Source organism: Mustela nigripes, chromosome 13 (assembly GCF_022355385.1).
Source record: "Mustela nigripes isolate SB6536 chromosome 13, MUSNIG.SB6536, whole genome shotgun sequence".
Taxonomy (NCBI): domain Eukaryota; kingdom Metazoa; phylum Chordata; class Mammalia; order Carnivora; family Mustelidae; genus Mustela; species Mustela nigripes.
In genome coordinates, this window is record NC_081569.1 from 83487729 (window position 1) to 83514124 (window position 26396).

General features: G+C 37.9%; 1 protein-coding gene and 1 pseudogene across 3 annotated transcripts in view; one reads left to right on the forward strand and one right to left on the reverse strand.

Annotated features, from left to right (window-relative positions):
* Positions 1 to 26001, forward strand: part of LOC131999884 (signal recognition particle subunit SRP54) — a 69682-nt gene extending 43681 nt beyond the window's left edge. The window contains exons 1-6 of one of the 3 annotated variants that reach the window (XM_059373077.1): positions 6235 to 6402; positions 6500 to 6623; positions 12252 to 12425; positions 21139 to 21205; positions 22249 to 22346; positions 23959 to 26001. In XM_059373077.1, the coding sequence (XP_059229060.1) occupies positions 6528 to 6623; positions 12252 to 12425; positions 21139 to 21205; positions 22249 to 22346; positions 23959 to 24165 (642 nt within the window). In that variant the 5' untranslated portion in view covers positions 6235 to 6402; positions 6500 to 6527 and the 3' untranslated portion in view covers positions 24166 to 26001. The other 2 variants (XM_059373076.1, XM_059373078.1) reach the window with 2 other exon arrangements.
* LOC131999881 (glyceraldehyde-3-phosphate dehydrogenase-like) lies at positions 18849 to 20062 on the reverse strand (annotated as a pseudogene).
* Positions 26002 to 26396: the final 395 nt, after the last annotated feature.

Genomic DNA, 26396 nt, shown 5'->3' on the forward strand with positions numbered 1-26396 from the left:
CAGGGGGAGTGGGAGAGGGAGAAGCAGGTTCCCCGCTGAGCAGGGAGCACGATACAGGGCTCTGTCCCAGGACCTTGGGATCATGACCTGAGCCAAAAGCAGAGGCTTAATGACTAAGCCACACAGGCACCCCCTTCCTGAATTTTATTATAATATTAATTAAATATCTACCAACATAAAATTAGGTGTAATTCCTAAGCTTTCAATGTTTATATAATCATAAAACAAAAACTCGGAAATTAGTTTCAACGAACTATGGTACTAGCAAAGGGCAAATTAATAGGCAATTTAATGTGATGGATGTCAGTATTCTTCTGGAAGTACCATATTTGCTGCCATATGAGATATAAGGTAAGTATACACAATGCATTGCAATTTTATGGAGGGATTTTTTGGAAAAAATTAAACACTTTTTATATGTAGTAAAAATGATTTCAAAGTGTGTTGCATAATCATTATTTTGTTCAAATACAGTATATTTTAATGAGAAGATTTCCTAGATCTGATAGGCAGTAATGTACTCATCTTGAATAGAACTATAGTGCCTATAGCTAAAAGGAAATATGATATTGTGAATAAATACCTACATACAGAAGGCAATAAAAGCAGGAAATTTACTAGAACTAAATTTTCATTATGCATATTTGTTCAGTAAAATTAATATAATACTATTGCTTTATTTCAGTGAATGTAGAGGATTTAAAAAGTAAACCACAATATAAAAATAAAATTGTATTTTTTTACATATAGCTCTAGAACATACAAATATTTCAGTAAAAAAAAAATGGAGCAAAGCATTTAAAATAAATGCAAAGGAATTTTAACTTGATGTTGGGTATGTGATCAAATCAAGTATTTTACAGTTTGTATGAGAAAAGTAACCAAGGAATTTGGATAAGCTGTAATAAAAGGGTCAGTGAAAATCATGGCTAAATAACAAGAAAATGTACATAAGTTTTGATCTTCCTTAAAATCTAGAAATAATTAGAAGCTATATCCAAAACTAGAAATCCATCATCACAGCTCCAATCTAGATAATGTTCATTGCTTGCATTCACTGGATTTGAAATGGAGTTGTCATCTTCCAAAAATTCTGTTCTAAAATCCAATTGCCATATTCCCAGCATTAATCTATTGCATTAAAACCTAATATCTTCTTGGCTTTTGAGTCACAAATTACAGGAATGTTGAATTTGTATCTCATTTGTGGGGGGGTAATTTTAAATTTAGCTCCTAGATAGTTCTGTAGTCTGTGGGTTGTGTTAAGTAGTTATAGATGGGATGTGAAATTTTACTGTGATGGTTTTTTCCCCACACTTTGCATTTAGGGGTAGGTAAGTATTTGTGCTCAGTGTTGGGTAGTTGCTAACCCAAGAATCTAGGCCATTTTCACTGACCTCTTAGTGTGATATGGGTATATTAGTATGAGGTAATTTTCAGATACTTTTAAGAGGAAAATACACCTTGTAAGCTGGTAATTATGGCACATTTCCTTTGATAATACTCATGCGGTGCCACACAAGTTCTTTTGAGTTTGGCATGCCTGTGCTACTCTGCAGTTTTCTCATTACTCTTCTCTATGCATTTGAAATTATCACTTCAAAAACATTTATTTTTTTAGCTTCACTTGGCTTACAGGGTTCTCTCAGCCTAAAACAATGCATTTCTCGGTAGCAGTTGGATCTAAATGGCAAAATACTCAAGTATTATTACACAGCAGTGCCTGCCTGTTACAGGGATAATTTCGATGAGCCTGAAGCTGAGGAAATCTTCCTGAGGCCGGAGACTCCCCTGACACTGGGGTGTAAAGGCTTTTCCTTTTCAAGGAAAGCGGAAGGAAGTAATATCCTGTGACTATGGTATATTTTTTAGCAACACATGCTCAAGTTTTGTGAGCCATTTTCCAGAGAATGGTTGCCTCTCTGCGTCAAGTAAGGAGAACATGAAATGTCTGCCTATCTGCATAGGCTGGGAAACATGCTTGCTTGCTTGCTTTTTATGATTTTATAACTGAAGAAGAGAAATTTCTTCTACAATGACCCAAAAGAGGTAAGAGTTGTTATTGGATATATTCATGAGCCCATAACTTTTGACTTTGGGGAATCAATTAAGGGGGTCCCAAAATTTCATTTCTGGCAGAAGTGGTTCAAGAACTACCTATCAAATATCTTGACACTCCATTTCATAGGAAATACAGGAAGTGTGAAATCCTTCAGTTGATGTGTGTCTCTTGATTTTCTGCAATTTTTTTTCTTACTGCGTTAAACAATGGATGATCTTGCTCTGAAATAATGATATATGACAGTGAGATAAATTACTTTTTTTTCTAGTTTTTTTGAAAAATAATTGACATACATCACTGTATAAGGTTACAGCGTGATGGCTTGATTTACATATATTGTGAAATGGTTACCATAACAGGTTCAGCTAACACCCATCTTCTTATGTAGGTACAACATAAAAAAAAAAAAAGTAAAAAAAATTTCTTTGTAATGAGAACTTAGGACTTACTCCCTTAAGTTTTCTATATATTGTATATCAGTGTTAGTCATTGTATACATTACATGGAAAGGCATCCTTAATTGTGGCAATCCTTATTATAGCTCATAAAAGAAAAAATATGTTTTTAAATAATATATATTACATATTATAATTTTATAACAAATATAAAAAATTAAAAATTGGGACGCCTGGGTGGCTCAGTTGGTTGAGCAGCTGCCTTCGGCTCAGGTCATGATCCCAGGGTCCTGGGATCGAGTCCCACGTCGGGCTCCTTGCTCAGCAGAGAGCCTGCTTCTCCCTCTGCCTCTCTGTCTGCCTGTGCTCACTCACTCTCTCCCTCTGTCTCTGACAAATAAATAAAATCTTTTTTAAAAAAATTAAAAATTATTTTACATAGATTTCAAATACATACTTATTTTATTACAGTTTTTTGGATTATTGTCAGAAGACTCCTACTGTTCAGACTTCAGATTAATATGTTTAGCTTTCAACGCTGAGATTGCTATGTTTAGGCATAGTGTACAAATAAACTAATATTTAATGACTAATGCTATAGTCATCAATAGCAATATTGATAGTTGAATATCAATAGTTGAATATCAGTAGTCCATTCCCATGACAAAAAAAGCTGACCAAATTCCAATTAAAAGAAATGTACTCACATGGCATCAAATAAAACATGTTCACTTGGTATTTTCATTTGTTTCTTAAATACAGGGCTTTAAAACTTACAAATGGCTATTTCTCATAATAGACTTTAAAAACAAATACACACTTTGATAATTACCTCCAAATCTTTTCAAATATCACATTCACCTTTGGTGTAGGAATTTTCTGCCCGTAATAGACCATTTCTGACATTTTCATTCCCAGAGGAGCAGAGTGTCTTTAGTATAGGCTCTGTAGTCAGACTTCCTGGGTTTGAATCCTTGCTTTGCCAGCTACCAGCTATGTCCATGAGCAAATTTCTTAATCTCTCTGAGCCTTTGTTTCCTCATCTGTAGAATGTTGGTAACTATAATAGGACCTCTATTACAGAGCTGTTAGGAAGAAGAGGTAATACAAGGAAAATCCTGAGCACAGTACCTGTCATATTGGGCTTAATAAATGGAGCCACTACTGTTATTTTAACAATTTCTTTATGCTTAAAGTCGACTTAAAGCACATTGGGAGAAGGAGAGGAGAAGTGAGTTGGGGCAAATTGGATGGGGAGACAAACCATGAGAGACTGTGGACTCTGAGAAACAAACAGGGTTTTGGAGGGGAGGGGGTTTGGGGGTTGGGTGAGCCTGGTGGTGGGTATTATGGAGGGCATGTATTGCATGGAGCACTGGGTGTGGTTGTAAACAATGAATATTGGAGCTCTGAAAAAAATAAAATTACCAAAAAAAAAAATCAACCTAAAGTGCATTTTTAGTTTTGCCATCTTATTTTTTCTTATGTATCACTGACAATGATCCCTTATTTGAGGGATGGGGTAACCTTAAAAACATTTTCTATTGAAATAGATACGTAGCTTAAAAAGAAAGATAAAATAGATATGTACCTTTATGAAAACAATAAGAAGATCTTGTTTTTTATTTGATAGACTTGCCTGGTTATCAATTTTAGTCAGCTTTGTTTTCCCAGCCTTTCAGAGAAACAGGTAGATCTAAATTTACCTTTTTAGATCTGTAAATACCATTAAGTAATAAATTTAGACCACAATTATGTTTTCAAGTAGATAAATTATATTAATACCTGGATGTATTTTTGCCATAGTGATATAATACAACTTAGACTACAAGGTGAATGAAGGACAGATTTGACATATTGCTTTTAGTTGAGTTATGACAGTCTTAGTTGACTTTTAGTTGAGTTATGACAGCCTGGAGATAATGACAAAAATATAAATGTCCAAAATAAAACCATTAGATTTCTATGCTTTCCAGATTTGTAATAGATTATAATATTTGTGTCAAAAGTAACTCTTCTTAGGAAGTACTTATAGTTTATGTTGGGATATGGTTTGCATTTTAAGTTTTCAAGCTAACATATACTTGTAAACTATGAAAACAAGTTCTGCCTCAGCACTGAAAACTATAACTTGGCATTTGTCAATTTGCAAAATAAAATCATGCATTTATAAACACTCCACAAATTTTTAATAATGTTGATGTCAGTAAGAGGAAAGGGCTTTTGAATACAAGTAATGTAAACTGTTCTTGTTTATGAAAGCCAAATCATAAGTTCTTTAACAATTGGCTCTTTTATTTTCCTTTTCAATTTATTGCCAAGTTTATTTTTGCTGATTTGGACAGCGAGGCAGCATTAGATCATATTACTAAAACTTGTTTACATTAGCAACAAGCTAACTTGATTTTATTACCAGAATATGGATTATGAATTTCCAACCAGTTATTAAAATGTCCATGGTTTTCAAATCTTTTGTCTTTTAAGGTTTTTGGTTTGTTTTTTAGGTTAAAGTTATATGCAGGATAGAAAGTGTACAGAAATATTAAGCAGAGAATAAAAAAATAATTTTGCACGATGGGCGCCTGGGTGGCTCAATGGGTTAAGCCTCTGCCTTCCGCCTAGGTCATGATCTCAGAATCGTGGGATCAAGCCTTGCATCAGGCTCTCTGCTCAGTGGGGAGGCTGCTTCCCCTCTCTCTCTGCCAGTCTCTCTGCCTACCTGTGATCTCTCTCTGTGTCAAATAAATAAATAAAATCTTCAAAAAAATAATTTTTGCACTAGATAAAGGCATACTTAAGGTTGCAGGGGTGCTGGACCTGTTGGTGGCATGTAGAAAAACATGTACCAGGCCATAACTTTGGGGAGTATTTCTGAATTTTGCCTGGCATACAAATGGAATATAAAGTTCCATTAAAAGCCTCTGTGGCCAAAATAATGTATTTTTCAACCCTACAATTCACAATAACTTGTGTTTTAACTTTCATACTGAAACCACAATAAAAGAACATGTACCTGGAAATGCTCCAACGAGTTTAAGTAGTGCTGTAATCACGGCAATCATGACTTTAATTTGGTTGAACATTGTTAAAAGTCTGGTATGCCCCCCTGACACACACACACACACACACGCCCGCGCGCGCAGGCAGATACATAAAATATTCTTCATATTTGTCAAAATAGAACCTTGGTGCTGCCCTTTCCTCTTCTTCAGATCTCACTTTTTTCTACAGTTATACTTAAGCATGTCAGAGAAGTGTAAACAAAATTTACCTTTGAGGCTCTTATTTCAAGAGTATTTTGGGCTAGACTGTCATCCATGTTAGGAATGAAATATGCAGGGACGCCTGGGTGGTTCAGTCCCTAGGCACCCGCCTTCGACGGCGGTCATAATCCCAGGTTTCTGGGATGGAGGCCCGCATTGGGCTCCCCGCTCAGCGGAAAGCGTGCTTCTCCCCCTCCACTCCCCCTGCTTGTGTTCCCTCTCTCGCTCGCTGTCAAAATCAAAAAATAAAATAACGTGCAGCAGAGCCTTACATCTTAAAATATATTTTCACAAGCATTTGAAACACACGGGACCGTTTCCTTTTTTAAGTGCAGAAAAACCAAGGTCTGGGACAGTGGGGACTGTCCAGAACGCAGCTGGAGGCTGGCTGCGCCCAGATCGCCAAGCCAGGTGCAGGTACGAGGCATGACGTCACCGGCGGTGCCAGCCGGCGGCTCGGAGAGCTGCGGACGTGGGCTGGGCCGGAAGCAGTGCAGCAGCCGCTCGCCTCGCTCCGCCCCACGCGAGCCGGTTGTCGCGCCTCCCAGGCCGCGTTCGGAGGAGCCGGAGAGAGGGGCGAGGCGCCCGCAGACCCCGCCCCTCAGACCGGTCCCACCCATCTGGGCAGGCCCGCTCCTCCTGCCGCGGCGTGGCTAGGCGGGGCGCGAGGTGGGCGCTGCCGGTGAGTCCCGCTTGGTGACGGCCGGCAGGGTCCGCGCCTGGGTGGGGAGGCGGAGAAGGGAAATGGGCTTATCGGCCATGACGTTCTATCTTGCTAGCGCCAGCAGCCCTGTGGCGGCGACGACGATGGACCCGGAGCCAGCGACCCTTGCGGAAGGAGGAGAAGCAGTTGCAGCCTCGGGAGCTGCGGCCGCCGCGACGTTCAGGGAATCGGCTCAGCAGGTAAGTGGGGCCGCCCTAGAGAGGCGGCGGTGCGGAGGCTGGGGCTAGGGGAGCCTCGTCTCGTGTCTGTCTCGTCCGCCCGCTGCTCTCTCGGCCTGCCCGGCCTTCCCCCGAGCAGGCCGCCCGCCGGAGATGCGTTTCGGGGTTCCTTGTCACTGTAGCCCCACCTCTGCCCAAAGACACCGGTTTGGGAGAAAGGGGCGGACGCCTCCCCACAGCCGGGCGTCCCTCGCCAGCCCCTCCGCTGGCCGCGCCGCAGACTGCGGGGCTTCCGGGGGTGCTATTCCAGCTTCGGTCCGCGAGCCAGGGAAGGAAGGCGTGTCTCCGAAAGGCTGTCCTTAGAGTATCTGGAAGCCAGGTGGCGGCGGCTGCAGACGCTTCTCAGCCTCTCCGGGTGGAAGCGCCTGACTTGGCTTGTGCCCTTTGGTTAGCTAATAGCAACTATGTGCTGAGCGTTTACAGGCTTTATTTCACTTAATCCTAATAACTTCTGCATGATGTGGGCGTGATCCCCATTTCACCCGCGAGGTAACTGAGGCTCGGAGCTGCCCAGCAGAAACATAATGGGAGCTACGTTGTAAATTGTACGTTTTCTAGTAGCCATATTTAAAAAAATAAAAATACATTTTGATGTTTTAATGCATATTATTAATATTTTGTTTAATCTAATATAACAAAAAACTTCAGCACGTAACTAATGTGAAAAGTTAACCGTGAGGTATTTTACATTCTCCTTTTGGTACAAGTCTTAGAAATTCTGTGTGTGTATGCGTGTCACACCTACTGCACGTCTCAGTTTGAACTATTCTCATTTTAAGGGAGCATTAGCCAGATGGTGCTAGTGGTTACTGTGTTGGATAGCCTAAGTTTAGAGAGTTAGGTAAGGTTTAGAAATTTGTTTTGTTTTGGATTTGGTAGTCTAAAGTAATAGTTTAGAATCTTGGGACAAATAAAGCTAATGAAGAAATTGCTTTAACTGAAACCAACTCAGGAGTATATAGTATGGGCCATTAAAAACCCGAGTTGCTTCTATGTAGAAATCTTTTCCACCTTCAGTGAAAATGAAGCCTTTTTAGTGGCTTTATTTTTGAGACTAACCACCAGAATGTCAGTAAGACTGAGCGCCCCCCCCCCCCCCCCCGCCATCCCCAACCACAGATTCGGAAGGGAATAGTGCCTGAATGTGAGTATAACTTTTGTAGTGTAAGATGTAGTTTGCATGAACAAAAACTTTTTCACATAGTAGTTTTTATATGGAATTTCTTGTTTTTCTCCTACTTAAGAAGGAAAGTGACCAGCAGGAAAGAATTCAGTGGCAACACTAAATTGGTTAGAGAGCCACATTTCATTTTCATTTGAGACCTGCTGCTGACACAAAGCTGGGTGTATTTTCCATTTGATTTTTCCTTCTGTTCCTGTAATTGTTTTCACCACTGCTTCAAGCTTTGAATTGCTCTAATAGCAAAGTAAACATACCTGTATTGATTTATCAGCTAAGTATTGTTTGAAGAGAGGTTCTTCCTTTTGGTTTAGTGATATTATGTTTTTTTCATATATTTGGTTGAAAAAGTAATAGATATCTAAACACTAATGGAGACCGTTGAGCTGAAAGTAGAAAGTCATAGGAATACTCCCCTAGGCAGTATCTCACATTCACCAAAAGTAAGTTTGTCTTGTAATCATTCTGGGATTTCTTATGCATATCTAATATCTTCTTTTGTGTTAAACACAAATGGGTTCATACCATACAAACTATTTTCTAACTTTCCCTTTTTGCTCCCATTCACATTCCTGAAGCAGAAACATCTCTGGAAACCCCAGATCCATGCTTTTGAGTACAGTAAAAGAAAAGAGACCAGTGAAGTGGGGACTTGGACGGATGGAGAGCCTGTTGTCCTTCATCAGTTTGTCAGAACTGAGCAATTCCAAGTGCCCTGTAGGGAAAAGAGTTAGAAATAGGAGCTTGGGTCTCTATTTAGAATTTCCCCTTAAACCAAGCCATACACTACCTATTGTGACATTTTATCAGGCAAGTTCTTTGACTAAACTTTTAACCAAAATCGGAGCCTCAGTCTTATTAAAGAAGTTAAAATTTCAGTACACTACTTATTCATTTATGTAGCACCTCTGCTACCAAGAACTTATGATGTACTAGAACTATAGACTACAGGATGTAGCAGTGAAGGATACACACTGTGCCAACTGCTATGTTGCAAGCTACTTAGTTGGGGAAGGTGATACAGAATGAAATCTATGTGTAGTACATATTTTAAAGAAGTTCTATGAAAGTGTATAAAAAGATAATTGCCATTAAAAATCAGGCCCCAGTGAACTAGATAAACAGATGTATGGTCTGGTGGTTAACCATAAAATTTGATAAAATGTGAATTGACAGTGCATCTATTAATTTCCTGGTGTTAGGAAACTCTTTTTTCACATCTTTGAAATTTGTTAAAATGGAATTTGTAATATTGACACTGAAATTTTTCTTACTAAGAGGTTTATTGTTTATCTGTAAAAAAGAAACACTTGCAAAATTCAGAGAATAACTTTCATTTATAATTGTTGGAAAATTTTTCACCAAATTAATTTTCTGATTGGTTTTAGCTATCATTACTGCCCTTCACTGTTTCCCCTTTTTTATTCCCTAAGTAGAGATCGAATCACATGTCATAGATTGTCTTTCACAGATTTTTTACGTGCCAGTCCATTTCCTTAAGATGAGGTGTTGACGGAACTATGGCCTATGGGCCACATCCCACCAGGGATCAAGTCCCACATTGGGCTCCCTGCTCAGCAGAGAGTGCTTCTTCCTCTCCTGCTTGTGTGCTTTCTCTCTCAATCTGACAAATAAAATCTTTAAAAAAAAAATAAGAAAAGATTATGAATCATATTTCAGCCTTCACCTTTGTAGGTTTAAAAAAATATTTTGGAAAGAATATAGCCAAGAGTCAGAGTTAATGGAGATAGTAGCTAAGTTTATACTAATTGTTATGATCCAGCTGGAATGTTTTGATTTATTAAAGTTGTCTAGGGAAGGTAAAGTAGTTGAGCCAATGAGAGACAGCCCTTCTCCTTTGCCTTTGTCTAAGAAAGGAAAAATTCAGCCAATGAGAAATTACTAGAGCAAACAGTGAGAAGCTGCTTCTACTTTAATGGGGGTGGAGCAGGCCATGGTGATGTATCCCGAAAGGTCTCAGCTATTTTCACTGACTGGAACTGTTGCTTTGGCATTAGATCCGTCCAGATAGTGTGACAACTGGAGATCTAACCCAACTTCTCTGACCTTCCCTTGCTTGTAAATGGATCCACAGACCTGAGTAGTAGTTTAGAAGGAAACATTGTTGTTAGAACAACCATAAATCAAATCTTATTTCAAGGGGAAAAATGATAGGGTAGGAATGGCTTGCCATGTCTGGGGACCAGGTGAACTTGGTGGACCATTTTTTTTTTCTTTTTAAATATTTTATTTATTTATTTGTCAGAGAGATGATGTGGGGAGCACAAACAAGGAGAATAGGCAGGTAGAGGGAGAAGTTCCCCACTGAACAAGGAGCCTGATACGGGACTCCATCCCAGGACCCTGGGATCATGACCTGACCTGAAGGCAGATGCTTAACCGAATGAGCCACCCAGATGTCCTCATGGTGGACCGTTTGTTGTTCATTTTGTTTATGGATATTATAAATGGGCTGATCTTCATTAAGGGCTGGGATTTGTTTGAACTCTTAAGACAGGCTAGGGAGAATTGTGGCTTTTGTTTTTTCAGGTTAACCCATAGATATCCTATGCTCTCAAGATTTTCATGATCTCAGTTCACTATACAGCAGTTATAGTTGCTGTCAGTGATGTGTGGTCAAGTGTTGCAATGCGTGTGGTTTTTTTTTTTTTTAAGATTTTTATTTATTTATTTTGACAGATATCACAAGTAGGCAGAGAGGCAGGCAGAGGAAGAGAGAGTAGCAGGCTCTCTGCTGAGCAGGGATCCCGATGTGGGACTTGATCCCAGGACCCTGGGATCATGACCTGAGCCAAAGCCAGCTCCTTAACCAAGTGAGCCACCCAGTTTTTCTCTCTGTTTTTATCAATATATCTCTCTGCAGTTTTTCTCTCTGTTTTTATCAATATATCTCTGCAACTGCAGTTCAAAGAACTTTCTTTCTTATTGGTTGAACACCATTTATGGGTTTAAATTTTGTGTTCATACCCACAAGTGTAAGAATCCTTATAGAGGACAAAATTTTTGAACTCTGGACCATCCTAGAAAATCCCACCAATGTGGACTCCAATTAATTGTGGCAGTCCTGTAGTCCTGTATCATTTTGTTTGGTTTAGTTTTAAAATTTTATCAGTAATACATGAACATACTCTCTTCACAAAACAAAACAAAAAATAACAAAATACAAAAAAGAATAACTACTCCCTTACCCGTACCTCCTCCCCTGTCTCAGTACCTATCCCTAGGAGTAACTACTTGCTGGGTTTTTCTTCATAATTGTACTGTGCCTTTTTGAAGTACTCTAGTAAGGAGATGAAAAGTTAAAACGGGGCACCATAACAGTGAAAAGCTCTTTGTCCGTTCCCAAAATATACATTTACCTTGATGTGGGAACATGGGTTTTTATTTGAGGTAAAGTTAGTATATCTCTAGGAATGAAATTTGGCTGTAATTAGAATTCCATAGACTATTGCACTAAAATCTGTAAAATGTTTTTACTATCTTCCATCCAAGTACTAACCAGTCATGACCCTGCTTAGCTTCCAAGATCAGACAAGATCAGGCCCACCCTGAGTGGCTGTAGGCAAATCTTCTTACTATCAGGAAAACTCTGTTGTCACCTCTGTGTTATTGACTAAGAAATTTGAAAGTTCAAAGATAGAACACTTAATGGGTTGTTTTCTAGATTTGATCTACAAGTGAGTTTTATTTGGACTGCACAGTGATATAAAACATTTTTTCAGTTTAAATGTCTTCACAGGGGATGCTTTCTCCTCAGAGTCTACCTTTCCCTTTATAGCTTTGCTCACTTTTGGTGCCACTCGACCTTTAAAGGCATTTTAATTTGGAACTCCTGTTTTGAGAAGAGGAGAGAAGCAGAGTTAAGTCGAATGGGTTTTGTTTTTTCCACAAGTAGCTAATCCCAGATCCAAAGATTTAGGAAAGTTCCTTGCCATGAAGTGGTATTTTATTTATGTCTCTAATATATGTACATGTGCATCTATATGATATCTTTTGATACTATGCATTGATCTATAATTAGCATTATTCTTTAAAACGATTGATGTCCAGAGTATCTTCGCATATTATAGGCATTGGAATTGCTCTGTTTGAAGTGTGGTGCTTGATTTCTTAGCCGTTGACTTCAAAAAAGTTTATTTTGTTAAATTCTATTTTTTGCCCTCTGTAGAAGGTATGTAGATGTTTGCTTTTTTTATTCATTAAACTCTACATTTATGTTATTGATATTCCTGTGTGTGTATGATGTCTTATTTTCTAAAAAAAAAAAAAAATTAAGGATTGGTTTCTGTTTCTTTATTCCCTCAAATAAAGCAATCAAGAAATTTTTTTGCCATATGAAAGAAAATTAACCTCATTTGAAACTTACTATTTTAATTTATCGTCATTAGATGAATAGTGAAAAAGGCTTTGAAAATGTAGAACTGGGAGTTATAGGAAAGAAGAAGAAAGTCCCGAGGAGAGTCATCCACTTTGTTAGTGGTGAAACCATGGAAGAATACAGCACAGATGAAGATGAAGTGGATGGCCTGGAGAAGAAAGATGTTTTGCCTACTGTTGATCCGGTAAGTTTGAAGCTCATGTCAATAGTTGTTTTTTGGTTTTTTTTTTTTAAAGATTTTATTTATTTATTTGTCAGAGAGAGATCACAAGTAGGCAGAGAGGCAGGCAGTGGTGGGAAGGGGAGGCAGGCTCCTTGCTGAGCAGAGAGCCTGATGCAGGGCTCGATCCCAGGACCCTGAGATCATGACCTGAGCCAAAGGCAGAGGCTTAATCCATTGAGCCACCCAGGCACCCCTGGTCAATAGTTTTTTATGAGACTCCCACACTGCCTAGGGTGCTAAGAAGGCACTGTCAATAGTTTTTAAAATTGATTTGTTACCCCTTAAACATCAAATGAAAGGGGTCTTTTGAGGTTTAAATCAACTATATTTTGGTTATAAAAGTATACATTATGATTTGGATAGAAAACAGTATTTTTACACACATGGGTGGAAATATTCCAGCATTTCAGTAGTCTTAAATAGCTTGGGTGTCAGAGTACTTTGTCAGTGTGGCTAGGTTTCTTTAAGATTTATCTTACTAAAGAGAGTGCTTGGATTTCAGTCCCTTTGAATTAAGGATTATGCTGCCATAGTAGTTTCCACCTAAAATTTAGGATTCATTAGTTCTTTTTTACATTATTGCCTCAAGTTTTGACTGGAAGATAGGAATCTATGGTTCTTAACTTTAAGTGCCCTATCAGCTAAATTTAAGTATTTCTAAATTATACATGATGTAACTATAAAATTATAGGACAAGCTGTACATTCTTTAAAAGGAGTGTTGTCCTTCTAAGTAGTCTTTGAAGTTTTTAGTTGATCAGTATTTACTGACTTTCTAGTAGGTACTGTTTTGGGCACTAGTGATGCAGCCACGGGCAACATAAATTTTTGCTCTTATATGCTAGTGGGAAGACAGGCAATAAGTACATATTATAATTACCAGACTGTAAAGTGCTGTAAAGAAGGGTAGTGGGATAGAGAATTATTAATTTGTATTTGATTTTAAAAATGTTATTACTAGTATTTTGTCAGATTTGGCTTTTGATAGATTTTGGTTATTAAAAAAATTTAGATCCAGAGTCTCTTCTATAGAATATATTCAAAGGACCATGCAGTATACTCTGATGGCATTTCCAAATGCATGCAGAATATTTCAGAGGTGTTTCATGCACTGGGAGAATTGTTGGAATAAGTATTTTTCTTTTAAATTACTTTGAAGGGGTTAGTTCTTATTTGTCAGTATACATTTGTATCTGTATGATTTTTAAAAATCATTGTCTCAGTAGTTGCTCTCTATTACATAGAAAGCGATACCAAAAGCATTGCATACTGGGGTGCCTGGGTGGCTCAGTCATTTGGGCATCTGACTCTTGGTTTTGACTTAGGTCATGATCTCTGGGTGGTGGGATCAAGCCCTGCATTGGGCTCCACGCTCAGTGTGGTCTGCTTGTCTCTCTCTCTGCTCTTCCCCTTCTCACACATACTCTCTCTCTCTCAAATAATAAATAAAGAATTTTATTTATTAAATAAATAAATTTTTTATTTATTAAATAAGTAAATATATTTTATTATTTTTGAGCATTAAAAAAATAAAAGCATTGCATAGAAGAAAATGTGTCCTTCCTATGTGCCTAAAAATTTATTTTTTTAAACAAGCTTTAGTGAGATACAGTTCACGTAGCATACAATTCGCTGATTTAAAGTTATAGTATTGTGGCTTTTAGTATATTCATAGATGTGCACAACCATTACCACAGTCAGTTTTAGTATATTTACATCACCTCAAAAAGAAACTCAGTACCCTTTAGTTATTGTACATTATCCTTCATCTCCCCAACTCCTAATAATCACCATCTACTTTCTTTCTACAGATTTTCCAATTATGGACATTTCATAGAATGAAATCACATAACAAGTGATCTTGTGTAACTGCCTTCTTTGATTTAGCATGTTTTCAACATTCATACATGTTATAGCATATGTCAGAATTTCATTCCTTTTTTTGAGATACCATATTTGTCAGTATATGAACTTTCGGGCTATTTCTACCTTTTGGCTACTATGATTAATGCTGGTGTGAACATTTTAGATACAGTTTTTAATTTCTCTTTGCTATGTACCTATGAGTGGAATTGCCAGGTCATATGCTAACTATATTTAAACATTTGAGGAACTGCCTTGTTCTTTATTCTGTTGATAATGGTGACATTGATTGATTTTTGGCTGCAAAACTAGCCTTATATTCCTAGGATAAAACCCATTTGGTCATGGTATATAGTTCTTTTTAATATGTTCCTGGATTTAGTTTGCTAGTAATTATTGGGAATTTTTGCACCCGTACTCATAAAAAAATATAGGTCTATAATTTTCTTGTGATGTCTTTATCTGGTTTTGGTTCCAGAGTAATACTGGCTTCATAAAATGAGTTGGGAACTGTTCCTTCCTCTTTTGGTTTTTTTGTTGGTTGGTTCTTTGGGAAGAATTTGTGAAGAATTGGTATTAATTCTTATTTAAATGTTTGGTAGAACTTACCTGTGAAGCTGCTTAGGGTTTTCCTTGTGTATGGTTTTTTGATTCCTAAATTGTCTCATTTCTAAGTCCATTTTGGTAGTTTTGTTTATTTCATATGTTGTCAAATTTGTTGTCATGTAGTTGTTCATAGTATTCCTTTATAGTCCTTTTTGTTTTTTCTTTTCTGATTCTAGTTATTTGGGTTTTCCTTCTTTTCTCTTGGGTCAGTTTACTTTAGCAAACGGTTTGCCAATTTTGTTGATCTTTTCCAAGAACCAGCTTTTGATTTCACTGTTTTTTTCTCTTGTTTCTTTCTCCATTTCATTAGTTTTTACACTAGTCTTTATTTCCTTCCTTTTGCTTGTTTTAGGTCTAGTTTGCTTTATTTTTTCCCATGTCTTAAGGTGGAAGGTTATCTTTCCTTTATTAAAGGAGAGTTATCTTTCTTCTTTAATTAGCTATGAATTTCCCTTTAAGAACTGCTTTAGTTACATGTCATAAATTTTGTATGTTACACCTTCATTTTCATTTATCTCAAAGTATTTTCTTTGACCTATTGGTTATTTAAGAGTATGTTATTTACTTCCCATATATTTGTTAAGTTTTCACATTATATTTTCTGTTCTTGATTGTTTTTCTTGTTTTTAGTAGGCTCCATACCCAGCGTGGAGCCCAGTGTGGGGCTTGAACTCATAACCCTGAGATGAGATCAAGACCTGAGCTGAGCTGGACACTTAACCAACTGAGCCACCCGGATTACTCTGTTCTTGATTTCTAATTTCACCTCATGTGGCTGAAGAAGATACTTGTATTATTTCTCCTTTTAAATTGAAGTTTGTTTTATGGCCTAGCATGTGGTCTGTCTTGGAGAATGTTCTGTTTATACTTGAGGAGAATGTAGATTCTGTTGTTCTGTAGGTGTCTGTTAGGTCTGGTTGGCTTATAATGTTTTTCTCGTCTTCTGTTTCCTTGTTGATCTGCCTGGTTTTCCTGTTTATTATTGAAAATGGGCCATCAAAGTCTCCACCTGTTATTGTTGAGTTTTCTGTTCCCTTCATTTTGTGTTTTTGTTCTATTAAGCCCCTTCTACTGAATTTTTCATTTCATTTATTGCACTTTTTAACTCCACAGTTTCTATCTGTTTGTTAATAATTTTTTAAAGATTTATTTATTTATTTGTTTTAGGGAGAGAGAGAATGTGAGCATGGGGGTAGGGTTAGAGGGAGAGGAAGTGCGAGAGAAACAGACTCCCTGCTGAGTGGAGCCCTACAACCTGGGGTTCTCCATCTCAGGAACCTGATCCAAAATCAAGAGTCAGATGCTTTACTGAGCCACCCAGGTGCCTCTCCATTAATAATTTTTATCTCTTTATTAATATTCTTCATTCAATGCAACATTGTTATACTTTCCTTTATTTCTTTAATTATGGTTTCCTTAGTTCTTTGAACATACTTATAAATGTTGCTTTGACATTTTTTTCTTTTAAATTCAGCATCTAGTGACTCATGTGTAGATTCTATTGTCTGCTTTTCTTCCAGTGTATAGCATACTTCTGTTTCTTTGTATGTCTCTTAATTTTTTGTACATTTTAGACAATATATTACATCAACTCTCGATACTGCCCTTACCTTCTCCACAACCACCCCCTTGTTATTTGCTTGTTTTTTTGTGTTTTGTTTTGTTTTTTTTTGTTTGTTTTTTTGTTTAGTGACTGCTGGATTATTTTAGTGAAGTCTGTCTCCTCCCCACCTCTTGTTCTCTGCTACAAACTAGCTAGCCTTTAGTTTAGCCTGCATCTTCAGGGAATCTAAGAACTTCCTCTCAATTACCTCTTAACACAATCTCCACTGATTTTGAGAGCACCCTTTGGCCTTGGTTGCAGCTCTGTTGCAAATGAAGTCAGTTCATTTGAGAACAGATTAGGAGCTGTTTTATGGCTTACTTTTCCTCCTGGGCAAAATCTCTTAGCCAGAGCTTTGAAGTTGGGGGTAGGCACAGTGTTGCATTCCTGAGTGACAGCCCTGCTTTAGGAGCTGAGTGCTGGTAGAGGTGGGTAGCAGTAGCCTTAGATCTTTTTGGGTTATTTTGCTGCCTCATGAACAGAGACTATCAGTGCCCTAGGATTCTCAGTGGCTCTACCATTCCATCAACAGGAGCTGACAGAAGAAGGAGGGAGTCCGCACCTGTCAACTGCACTCACCTGAAACAGTCTCAGTAATAGATGGCTTGTGGGCAGGAGCAGAAATACTGATTGATGTTCCATCATGCGCTGTTTGTCTTTCTGTGACTGGCTTATTTTATTAACATAATGTCCTCAAGGTTCATCTGTGCTGTTCCCTTCTTTTTTTTAAGGCTGCATTTTCCATTATATGTATTCCCACCTTTTCTTTATCCATTCATTCATCAGTGGATGTTTAGGTTGCTTCTATCTCTTGGCTGTTATGAGTAATGCTACAGTGAAGAAGAAAGTGAAAATATCTCTTGGAGGTCCTGATTTCAGTCCTTTTGGTTAAATACAAGTATTATAAATGGGGGAAAACAGCAGAGTAGAGAAAATACAGCAAGGCTGTAAAAACATACATGCCTAGGAAAAGACTTGGAGAATGTATTAAAATATTAGTGATAATTATCTACAGGTGATAGAAAAATGGGTGGCTTTTATTTTCCTTATACTTTGCTCCATTTTCTTAAAGTGTTCCACAAAAAATAAGCATTACTTTTATAATTTAAAAATAAGTTGGGCACCTGGGTGGCTCAGTGGGTTAAGCCGCTGCCTTCGGCTCAGGTCTGATCTCAGGGTCCTGGGATCGAGTCCTGCATCGGGCTCTCTGCTCAGCGGGGAGCCTGCTTCCCTCTCTCTCTCTCTCTGCCTGCCTCTCCATCTACTTGTGATTTCTCTCTGTCAAATAAATAAATAAAATCTTAAAAAAAAAATAAGTTGTTTAGGGGTTCCTGGGTGGCTCAGTGGGCTAAAGCCTCTGCCTTCAGCTCAGGTCATGATCTCAGGGTCCTGGGATCAAGCCCTGCATCGGGTTCTCTGATCAGCAGGGGGCCTGCTTCCTCTTCTCTCTCTCTGCCTGCCTCTCTGCCTACTTGTGATCTCTCTCTGTCAAATAAATAAATAAAATCTTTTTTTTTTAAAGAGAGAGAGTACACACAAGCAGGCAGAGAGGAAGGCAGAGGCAGCAAGAGAAGCAGGCTTCCTGCTGAGCAAGGAGCCCGATGTGGGACTCGATCCCAGGACCCTGGGATCATGACCTGAGCCAAAGGCAGTGGCTTAACCAACTGAGCCACCCTGGTGTCCCAATAAATAAATAAATCTTTAAAAAAAAAATAAGTTGTTTAAAAAATAAAAAAAGATAGCAAGTCTGAATAGTTCTTATTAAGGAAGGAGTGGAAACTCAATTATTCAGGTAGGGATAGAAACTTAAGTTTTTGGAGAAAAAATGAATCAGCTTAAGTTTGCACCATAAACTGGAAGTCTTGAAGACCAAGCTCTGACCCATTTCTCTTGTTACTGGGGTAGTGGCATGGTAGTGATGCTGGCAGTGGTGGCAAGGTTCCAATGTAGGCTCTTGAGTCATCTGCCCTTTCAATTCAGTAAGATCAGTGTCTAAACAAAGAGCCCCATGCATTCATTCTGTGTAATTGTGTGTGATAATGATAGATGTTATTCAGGGATCCTTAACCAGTTCCTCAGCTCTGGAGCAGGTTTGACTCTCTGGTAGTCACTGCATGGATATTAGCAATTGTTCTCTCTAGAAACAACTCCAGGAGAATTGGTCCACTGAGAAATATATGCTTTCCTTCAAAAGCCTGCTTAATCCTTTTCTAAGTCATTTATTGGCCCTGCCATTATCATGTGTTACAGAAACTGGTTCCATTCTCTATATTACTGCACTGTCCTGTTTGCTGTAAAAACTGTAAGGTAAACACCAAGATGAGAGCTTTTTTTTTGGCTGGGTACTGTATACTTTATTGATGGTACAAGACAAGGTAGGGCTCCCCAAGCCCCTCCCCTTCTTCAGGGAGTCTGGGATGGAAACAGTGGAGGTTGGGAGATTCTCAGTGTTTTGGGGGATAAATTGGGGCAGGGATTCCCCAGCAGCTGAGGGCCTCTCTCTTCTTCTTGCTCTGGCTGGGGCTGGTGGTCCAAGGGTCTCATACTCTTTGAAGGCCATGTAGACTGTAAGGTCCACCACCTGGTTGCTCTAGCCAAATTCATTGTCATACCAGGAAATGAGCTTGACAAAGTGGTTGTTAAGAGCAATGCCAGGCCCTGCATCGGTGGAAGAATGGGTGTCACTGTTAAAGTCGCAGGAGACAACCTTGTCCTCAGTGTACTCCAGGATGCCCTTGAGGGGGCCGTCTGTTGCCTGCTTCACCACCTTCTTGATGTTATCGTATTTGACAGCTTTCTCCAGGTGGCAGGTCAGATCCACGACCAACATATTGGGGTTGGGGATGCAGAAGGCCATGCCAGTGAGCTTTCCATTCACCTCAGGGATGACCTTGCCTACAGCCTTGGCCGCACCAGTGGAAGCAGGGATGATGTTCTGGGCAGCCCCTCGGCTGTCATGACAACCCCAGAGGGGCTGTCCATGGTCTTCTGGGTGGTGGCGGCATGGATGGTGGTCATGAGTCCCTCCACAATGCCGAAGTTGTCATGGATGACCTTGGCCCAAGAAGCCAAGCAGTTGGTGGTACAGGAGGCATTGCTGACAATCTTGAGGGGGTTGTCATACTTCTCATGGTTCACACCCATCATGAACATGGGAATGTCAGCAGAAGGAGCAGAGATGATGACCCTCTTTGCCCTGCCCTAGATGAGAACATCTTAAACAGAATCCCTAAAATAACCCTATCCCCACATAAGAGAGATGCTTCCAGCATTGAATATAGAAGATACAGTGGATTTGATTGAGAGAGTCATAAATATACAGTATTTTCTTAGTTGAAGGTATTTGTTTACTTGGACACTCATTCTTATGTAGATAGAGATAAAAGAGCTAACTCACTTCCGTTTCATTTCAAGAATACTATCACAGAAGTCAGCATACTTGCTTTTCATGGGAAGACTGTTGTGTTTCCCCCTTTTCTCTTTAGTCCATCTACCCAGTCTTACAGATATTCTTGTGTTTTCTGTTTTAATACCTTATAACCATGAATGTATATCTTAGCTAAGAATATTATGTATAATTTCATCATTTTTCTCCTTCCTGGAAACAATATTAAAATAATAATACTATTAATAATATTATTTGATTGATTGTTCTATACTATACTTTATTTTGGTGAACAGAAATATTAGTATAATGAAGCATGCTTTTATTACTGATTTCATCCACAGAAGCAAACGGTTGTCTGTGTGGCAATCTTCACAGAAGTGTTCTATGGTAATGATAGCACCAAAATTAATAGTGGAGTTGTGCAGTGTAGATTGCCTTCTGCCATTTGTCCTGCTTTACTAAATGCACACGGAGTTTGTCTTGGGATATATAGTCGAGGCCCTTCTTAATCCTTTTTAAGATTTTATTTATTTATTTGTCAGAGAGAGTGAGCACAAGCAGTAGCAGGGAGAGGCAGAGGGCGAAGCAGGCTCCCTGCTGAACAAGGAGCCGGATGTGAGACTTCATCCCAGGAGTCTCGGATCATGACCTGAGCCCAAGGCAGACGCACCCAAGCACCCCAGGCCCTTCTTAATCCTTAAAGAAACAAAATACTCACCTTGCCATTTACTGGTCACTTATTTTCCCATCATTGAAAGTTCATTTGATGTGCTCTTACTTATCCTGCTTACTTTCTCTGAATCTCAACTTCCTCGCTGTACTTTAAGTATGTTGTACTGTATGATTTCTTAAGGTTCCTTTCTATTTATTGTATACTCTCTCTGATATTGTGCTTATGAACAGTGAAGACAAAAAAGCAGCAAGACAGGAGAAGAGGCTGTAGATTGTCAAATCATACCAACTCCATTTTAGTTGCTGCTGCTTTCTTTGGTTATTCCACAGACTTAGGGTAAATATTATAGTTATAGGGCAAATATAAAAAGTCCTTGTGGAATGCTCTCTCTAAAGCTTCTAAATTTTTAATTGGATTGTAGTCTGTAGTACTATCTATAGAATATTCTTTGTGCCAGCCAAATATTTGATTGCTTCATTCTGGCCTAAATATACCCAATGGGTTTTAGGTATAAATGTTGCTAACCTGACTTCTCATTGCAGACAAAACTCACCTGGGGCCCCTACTTATGGTTTTACATGCTCCGAGCCGCCACATCAACCCTCTCAGGTATTACTTTTCTGTTTGAATAACTGCTATAATACACTGCAAGAACAAGAACTTTACCAAATGGGGTGTTTCCAAAGTGAAGGAGAAACATTAGGGGTTAATCACTCTGTTCTTAGCAGCTAGCTAGCATTGGATATTAATTTAACTTGTACTTCACTTCAAAACATTCTTCACTTTCAAATGGTGGGGATTTTTTTAGAGAACTGAAAAATGGCTTTATTAATTTATTTTATATTAATTTTTATGTTTCTGGACCTTCTGTGTTAGCAACTATTTTGCTATTTTGTTACATGGTTTTGTACTGATACTGTTCTTACTCTGACTATTCTAGAGCCTGTATTATACAATTCATTTATTTTTAATTCCATTAATATGTCATATCTTAAGTTGAGCTATAACTTAAATTATTGAAGGAAATGAACTATCAACATATGAGTTAATCCTGCTAATTTTAAATATAGGTTTTAAATTATAAAGCTTTCCTCTATTTTCAGTTTCAACTCTGTGATAGCTTCTATCATTTTCTGCTTTTTATTATAGGTAATTTTGAATAGTAATTCATTCAAGAATATTACTAGGTAGTGTGGTGTAAGGAAAACCTTCACTTTCAGACCTGGATAGACCTTTCGAGTCTAACCTTTGAGTCTAACCTTTCACAGTGCCTGTCATGTGGCAGGCCCTCAGGGAATGTTACAGTGCAAGCCGTTCCTCCCCTAGAGTCTAATGATGTCCCAAGTCTCTAAGTCTATGTTTTTTCTTGAAAAATTAGACATGTAATAGATAATTATAATACATGGTGATACATGTATAATTGGAGATATGAGCAGAGTGTTGTTAGGAACCCAGAAGGAGCTACTAGTGCCTCTTGAGGAAATCGAGGAAGATACACAGAAGAGATGCACTGAGTGTTCATAATCTCCCTGAGGGCAGGGACTGTAACTCATAGAACGTGCTCAAGAAATGTTTATGGAATTATATAAGCCATTTAACTTTTGCATTTTTGTGTTTGTTTGATTTTTGCCATTTAACTTTCGTATCCTCAGTGTGTGACTTTCTTGGAGAGAAGATTGCATCTGTTTTGGGCATCAGCACCCCAAAGTACCAATATGCCATTGATGAGTATTACCGGATGAAGAAGGAGGTGTGTCTCCTTTTTACATTTTTTTGCTTCAGTTTGATTTACTGTGGACTTAATGGGTTGTGTAATGAGCATATATATCCTCTCTAGCCACCCAAAAGAGAGAGCTCCCTTAGGGTAGGCATTTCATTGTAGGGTTACTAATTAATCAAGTTAGATATTTTTAATTTATATGTTTATGAACTGAAATTTCCCTAGGATCTTGGTATGAGACTAAGCTGGATTTCATTGGGCTAGCTGTTATGTGAGGTGCCTTATATGATCTTATTTAATCTTCATACCTCTCTCTTTGGATTATTATTACAGTTTTCAAATGAGAAAATAAGACAGTCTCTGTACTTAGAACCTGTAGACTGGATGTAGGAGAAATGGAAGATTTGAAGCACAGAAAATTGCAAGTACTAGGAATGTGTAAGTGCCAGGTGTTAAGGCACAAAGAGGTGAGGCAATTTGTCTGCAAATGTAGTGAGGTTTTAGGGTCGGGGTGAAATGAGTTTAGCCTTGAGAAAAGTTTAGCTCCTAAGAGCATAGGCTGAAGAACCAAAGGGTTCGAATTTAAATTCTGACTGCCCCACTTCTTTGAAAACCATTGGTGCAAGATACTTAACTTTTGTAAGCCTCAGTTTCTTCATCTTTATAATGAGTAAAATTGTGGCATCCATGTTCATTCAGGGTGGCTCTAAAGATTAAATGATTTGATATGTAAAATGCTTAGAACGGCACCCAGTGTATATTGGTGAACACAAAATAAATATTAGAATCTTATATTATTCTTCAAGCAAATGGGGAGGGGAATTCAGCTAAAGTGAGAATGTAGAGGCATGAGGATAAGTTGTGTATTTGGAGAAGTGGCAGGAATGATCCTTTATCACTGGAGCAGAGTGAACTGAGGGAGTGGCTGGCCATGCATCTGGAAAAGACAGTTGACTTTATATTTGTTATATGGTTTCAAAACTCCTTTTATGAACAAATGAGTGTTTTTAACACTTCCAGCCGTGTTTAGAGCCTCAAACCTCATCTGGACTATTGTAATAGACTCCCCAGTGTCTTTCTTTCTTGTGTTCTCTCAAGCAAGCTCTAAATTAATCTTGACTGGTTACCTACTCTGTACTGAGTACCCATACAGCATTGACCAATACAATACTCACTTCCTCCAAGAATTTAGAAGTTCTGGACCTAGAAATTCTCTGTATACTAGCTGCTTTGGGGAACATTAACCATGTTATACCATTTGGTGACTGGACCACCCCATTCAACTGAATAGGCTGATACCCTGTAATTGAAGTGATGCAGTATTTAGCTATTTTTTATTTAGATTAGAATTTATCTGAAAGATATAGCCTCTGTCAAAGTTAATTCAGGACCCATCTAAGCAGTGCTGTACCATACTTAAAAATGACTTCCCTTTCCTTAAAATGACATATGATAGTTCCCATTTCAGTTTGGGAACACAGGACAAGGAGGTGTGTCTTGGCTAATTAGATGAGACTGAATTGGACATGTCACTATTGTTTTAGTTTTTTAAAAAAGGCACAAGCAGTTGAAAGTAGGGAACAAATACTATTCTTTTTAGGCATTTATATTTCATCTATTCTTGATTATTTCCTCTTTTTAGGAAGAAGAAGAAGAAGAAGAAAACAGAATGCCTGAAGAAGCAGAAAGACAATACCAGCAGAATAAACTGCAGGCTGATTCCATTGTCCAGAGGGATCAACCGGAAACAGTGGCATCCAGTTCATTTGTCAATCTCAATTTTGAAATGGAGGGAGACTGTGAAGTAATTATGGAAAGCAAACAAAATCCAGTCTCTGTCCCACCATAGAATGACTATCAGACTTCAAACTCTAGGGTTTTTATAATACCAGGAACTTTCACATTCTTTATTCAGTGGGACTTAATACAATTATTTATATTTTAAATTATTATCTGGAAAGGGAAAAATGTTTCTTCATTCTTAGGCTCTATCTAGCAAAAGCCAGATCTGAAATTTGATCATTTGTACTACGCTTTTTCTGTGTGTCACATTAGGGCTTTGGCTTTAAAATGTTCTTTAAAGAAATTAAGGACATTCTAGAGCCGTAATTGCCAATTAAGTGTTAAATTATCAAGCTTGTCTGTTATTGATGTTTGTAAGAAAAAAATACTTAAATTACTAACTGGAGCTGATCTTCCTAGTCTCAGACTGAAATAAGGATTCCTCCCCCCCCCCCTAGATTTTCTCATGTTGTCTTACATTTATAAATCTAACCATTAATTTCATACTAAGGATGGTTCACTGAGTGTGTAATAAAAGGAGCAAGACAAAAGCACTTTGATTTTTCTTTCCTTGAGAATATTTTATGAAAAGGTGAGTGAGTTTGTAACACGAGTTCTAAGATGGGTTTCCATTTTTTAATGCAGGTTACTTAATCTTACATTCTTTTTCAGCAGTTATTCAAATTAAATAACTAGCTTTGAACATTACGTTAAAAACACTAGTTACGGGATGTATTTATTAATGTATTTGTATTCAAGTGGTAACATCCAGTGATTATCCACATGGCATCCTGGTTTTGTGACTCAGTGGACTCTGAGTGTTTCCTGTGGGCCAAGTAGTTGGAGGGAGGATGGTAGGGTGAGGGACAGATGAAGACTTGACCCTTCAGGGGCTACTGTTAATATTGTACCAAGTGCCACAGTAGCAGAGTGAAGTCACCAATCATTCTCTTCTTTGAAGTTTACATCAGTAGACTGGATAGTTTGCTTAACCCAGGTTTGGTCAGCTCTCTAGAGCCCACTGTGGTACTGGCAACACTTACTGAAGTATAATATGAAACTAATTTTGAAAATATTCCTAAATATCTGCTCATAATCTTATGAGAGATCTGTATGATTTTGATTTATAACTAAATGTGGGTAAGGAAGAATGTGTGGAGTATTTCAGAAATGCTGCTCTAAAAAGCCTATTCATAGACTTAAGATCTTTCAGAGAGTAATGGTGGTTCTAAGCAGCATTAAGCTGTCAGTCTTAAATATTTTTATATAAAATGTAGCTTCAAAGAAACTTCTCTAACAAAGGTACAGTGGACCTATTACAGAAATTTGTTATCAGTGAACATGAACATCTGGCCACTAAGTTCTTCAACTAAAATCTGAAAGATTTAGGAAAGATAATTTTTCACTTGGAGTTTTCAGATATATGGATCTGTGGTATGGTATTTCATGCATGGTATGTGATGGTAATTTTTTTGGTCATGGCTGTAAACTCTAACTTAGTAAAGAATTAAGCTTCAGATCATGTAATTAATGTCACCATAAATTATAGTTTACCATAAGCTCTAAAACATGCTAACCTGACCTCTTCCCTCTAATTTATTTTTAACTTCGAGATAGGACCTCCAACTCAAGTATTTATTGGGTTATCCAGTGAAGGCATGCATATCTAATAATGATCTTTTCTCCCTAGAGGCACTAGATCTGAAAGTTTACCTAGAAACCTTTCTGATTGTAGAAGGAAGATTATGAAAGTTTTGTTTCTTAAATTTCACTTTTCTCTTAATTGTCCAACAGTGGCCAATTTGTAATGTTTATATAGTTATTCACTGTGCCTTATTAAATCTTTATACTTTACGCAAACTATAAAATTTCCCAGAAATCGATTAAATGGTTTTGTCTTATTTTTAAGCCTCTTTTACTTTTCCTTCCTTTTTGACCCTTCTTATAATTACTATTCCCCCCTTAATCATAGTTCATGATTATTTTACCCGCTTCTAATCTTTCTTCTCATAAAAAAAATGAAACGACAGTATAATTGAGAACCTTTACACTGAATTACCAAATTCTCTAACAAAAATCTTTAACAAAATGGAGTTGAGTTTTATAAAATGTGACCCTGGTACTGGTGAAAAAGCTAGACAGATTATTTTATACCAGTGATTTTAATTAAAGTGAAAGAGTAACTTGAATACTTTTTACTGAAATATCTTATAAAAAGAGGTATCATCTCCAAACCCAGAAATGAAATGGCTCTATTTTAATGAATGGGAAGTTTATAATCTATGATACAGGGAATAC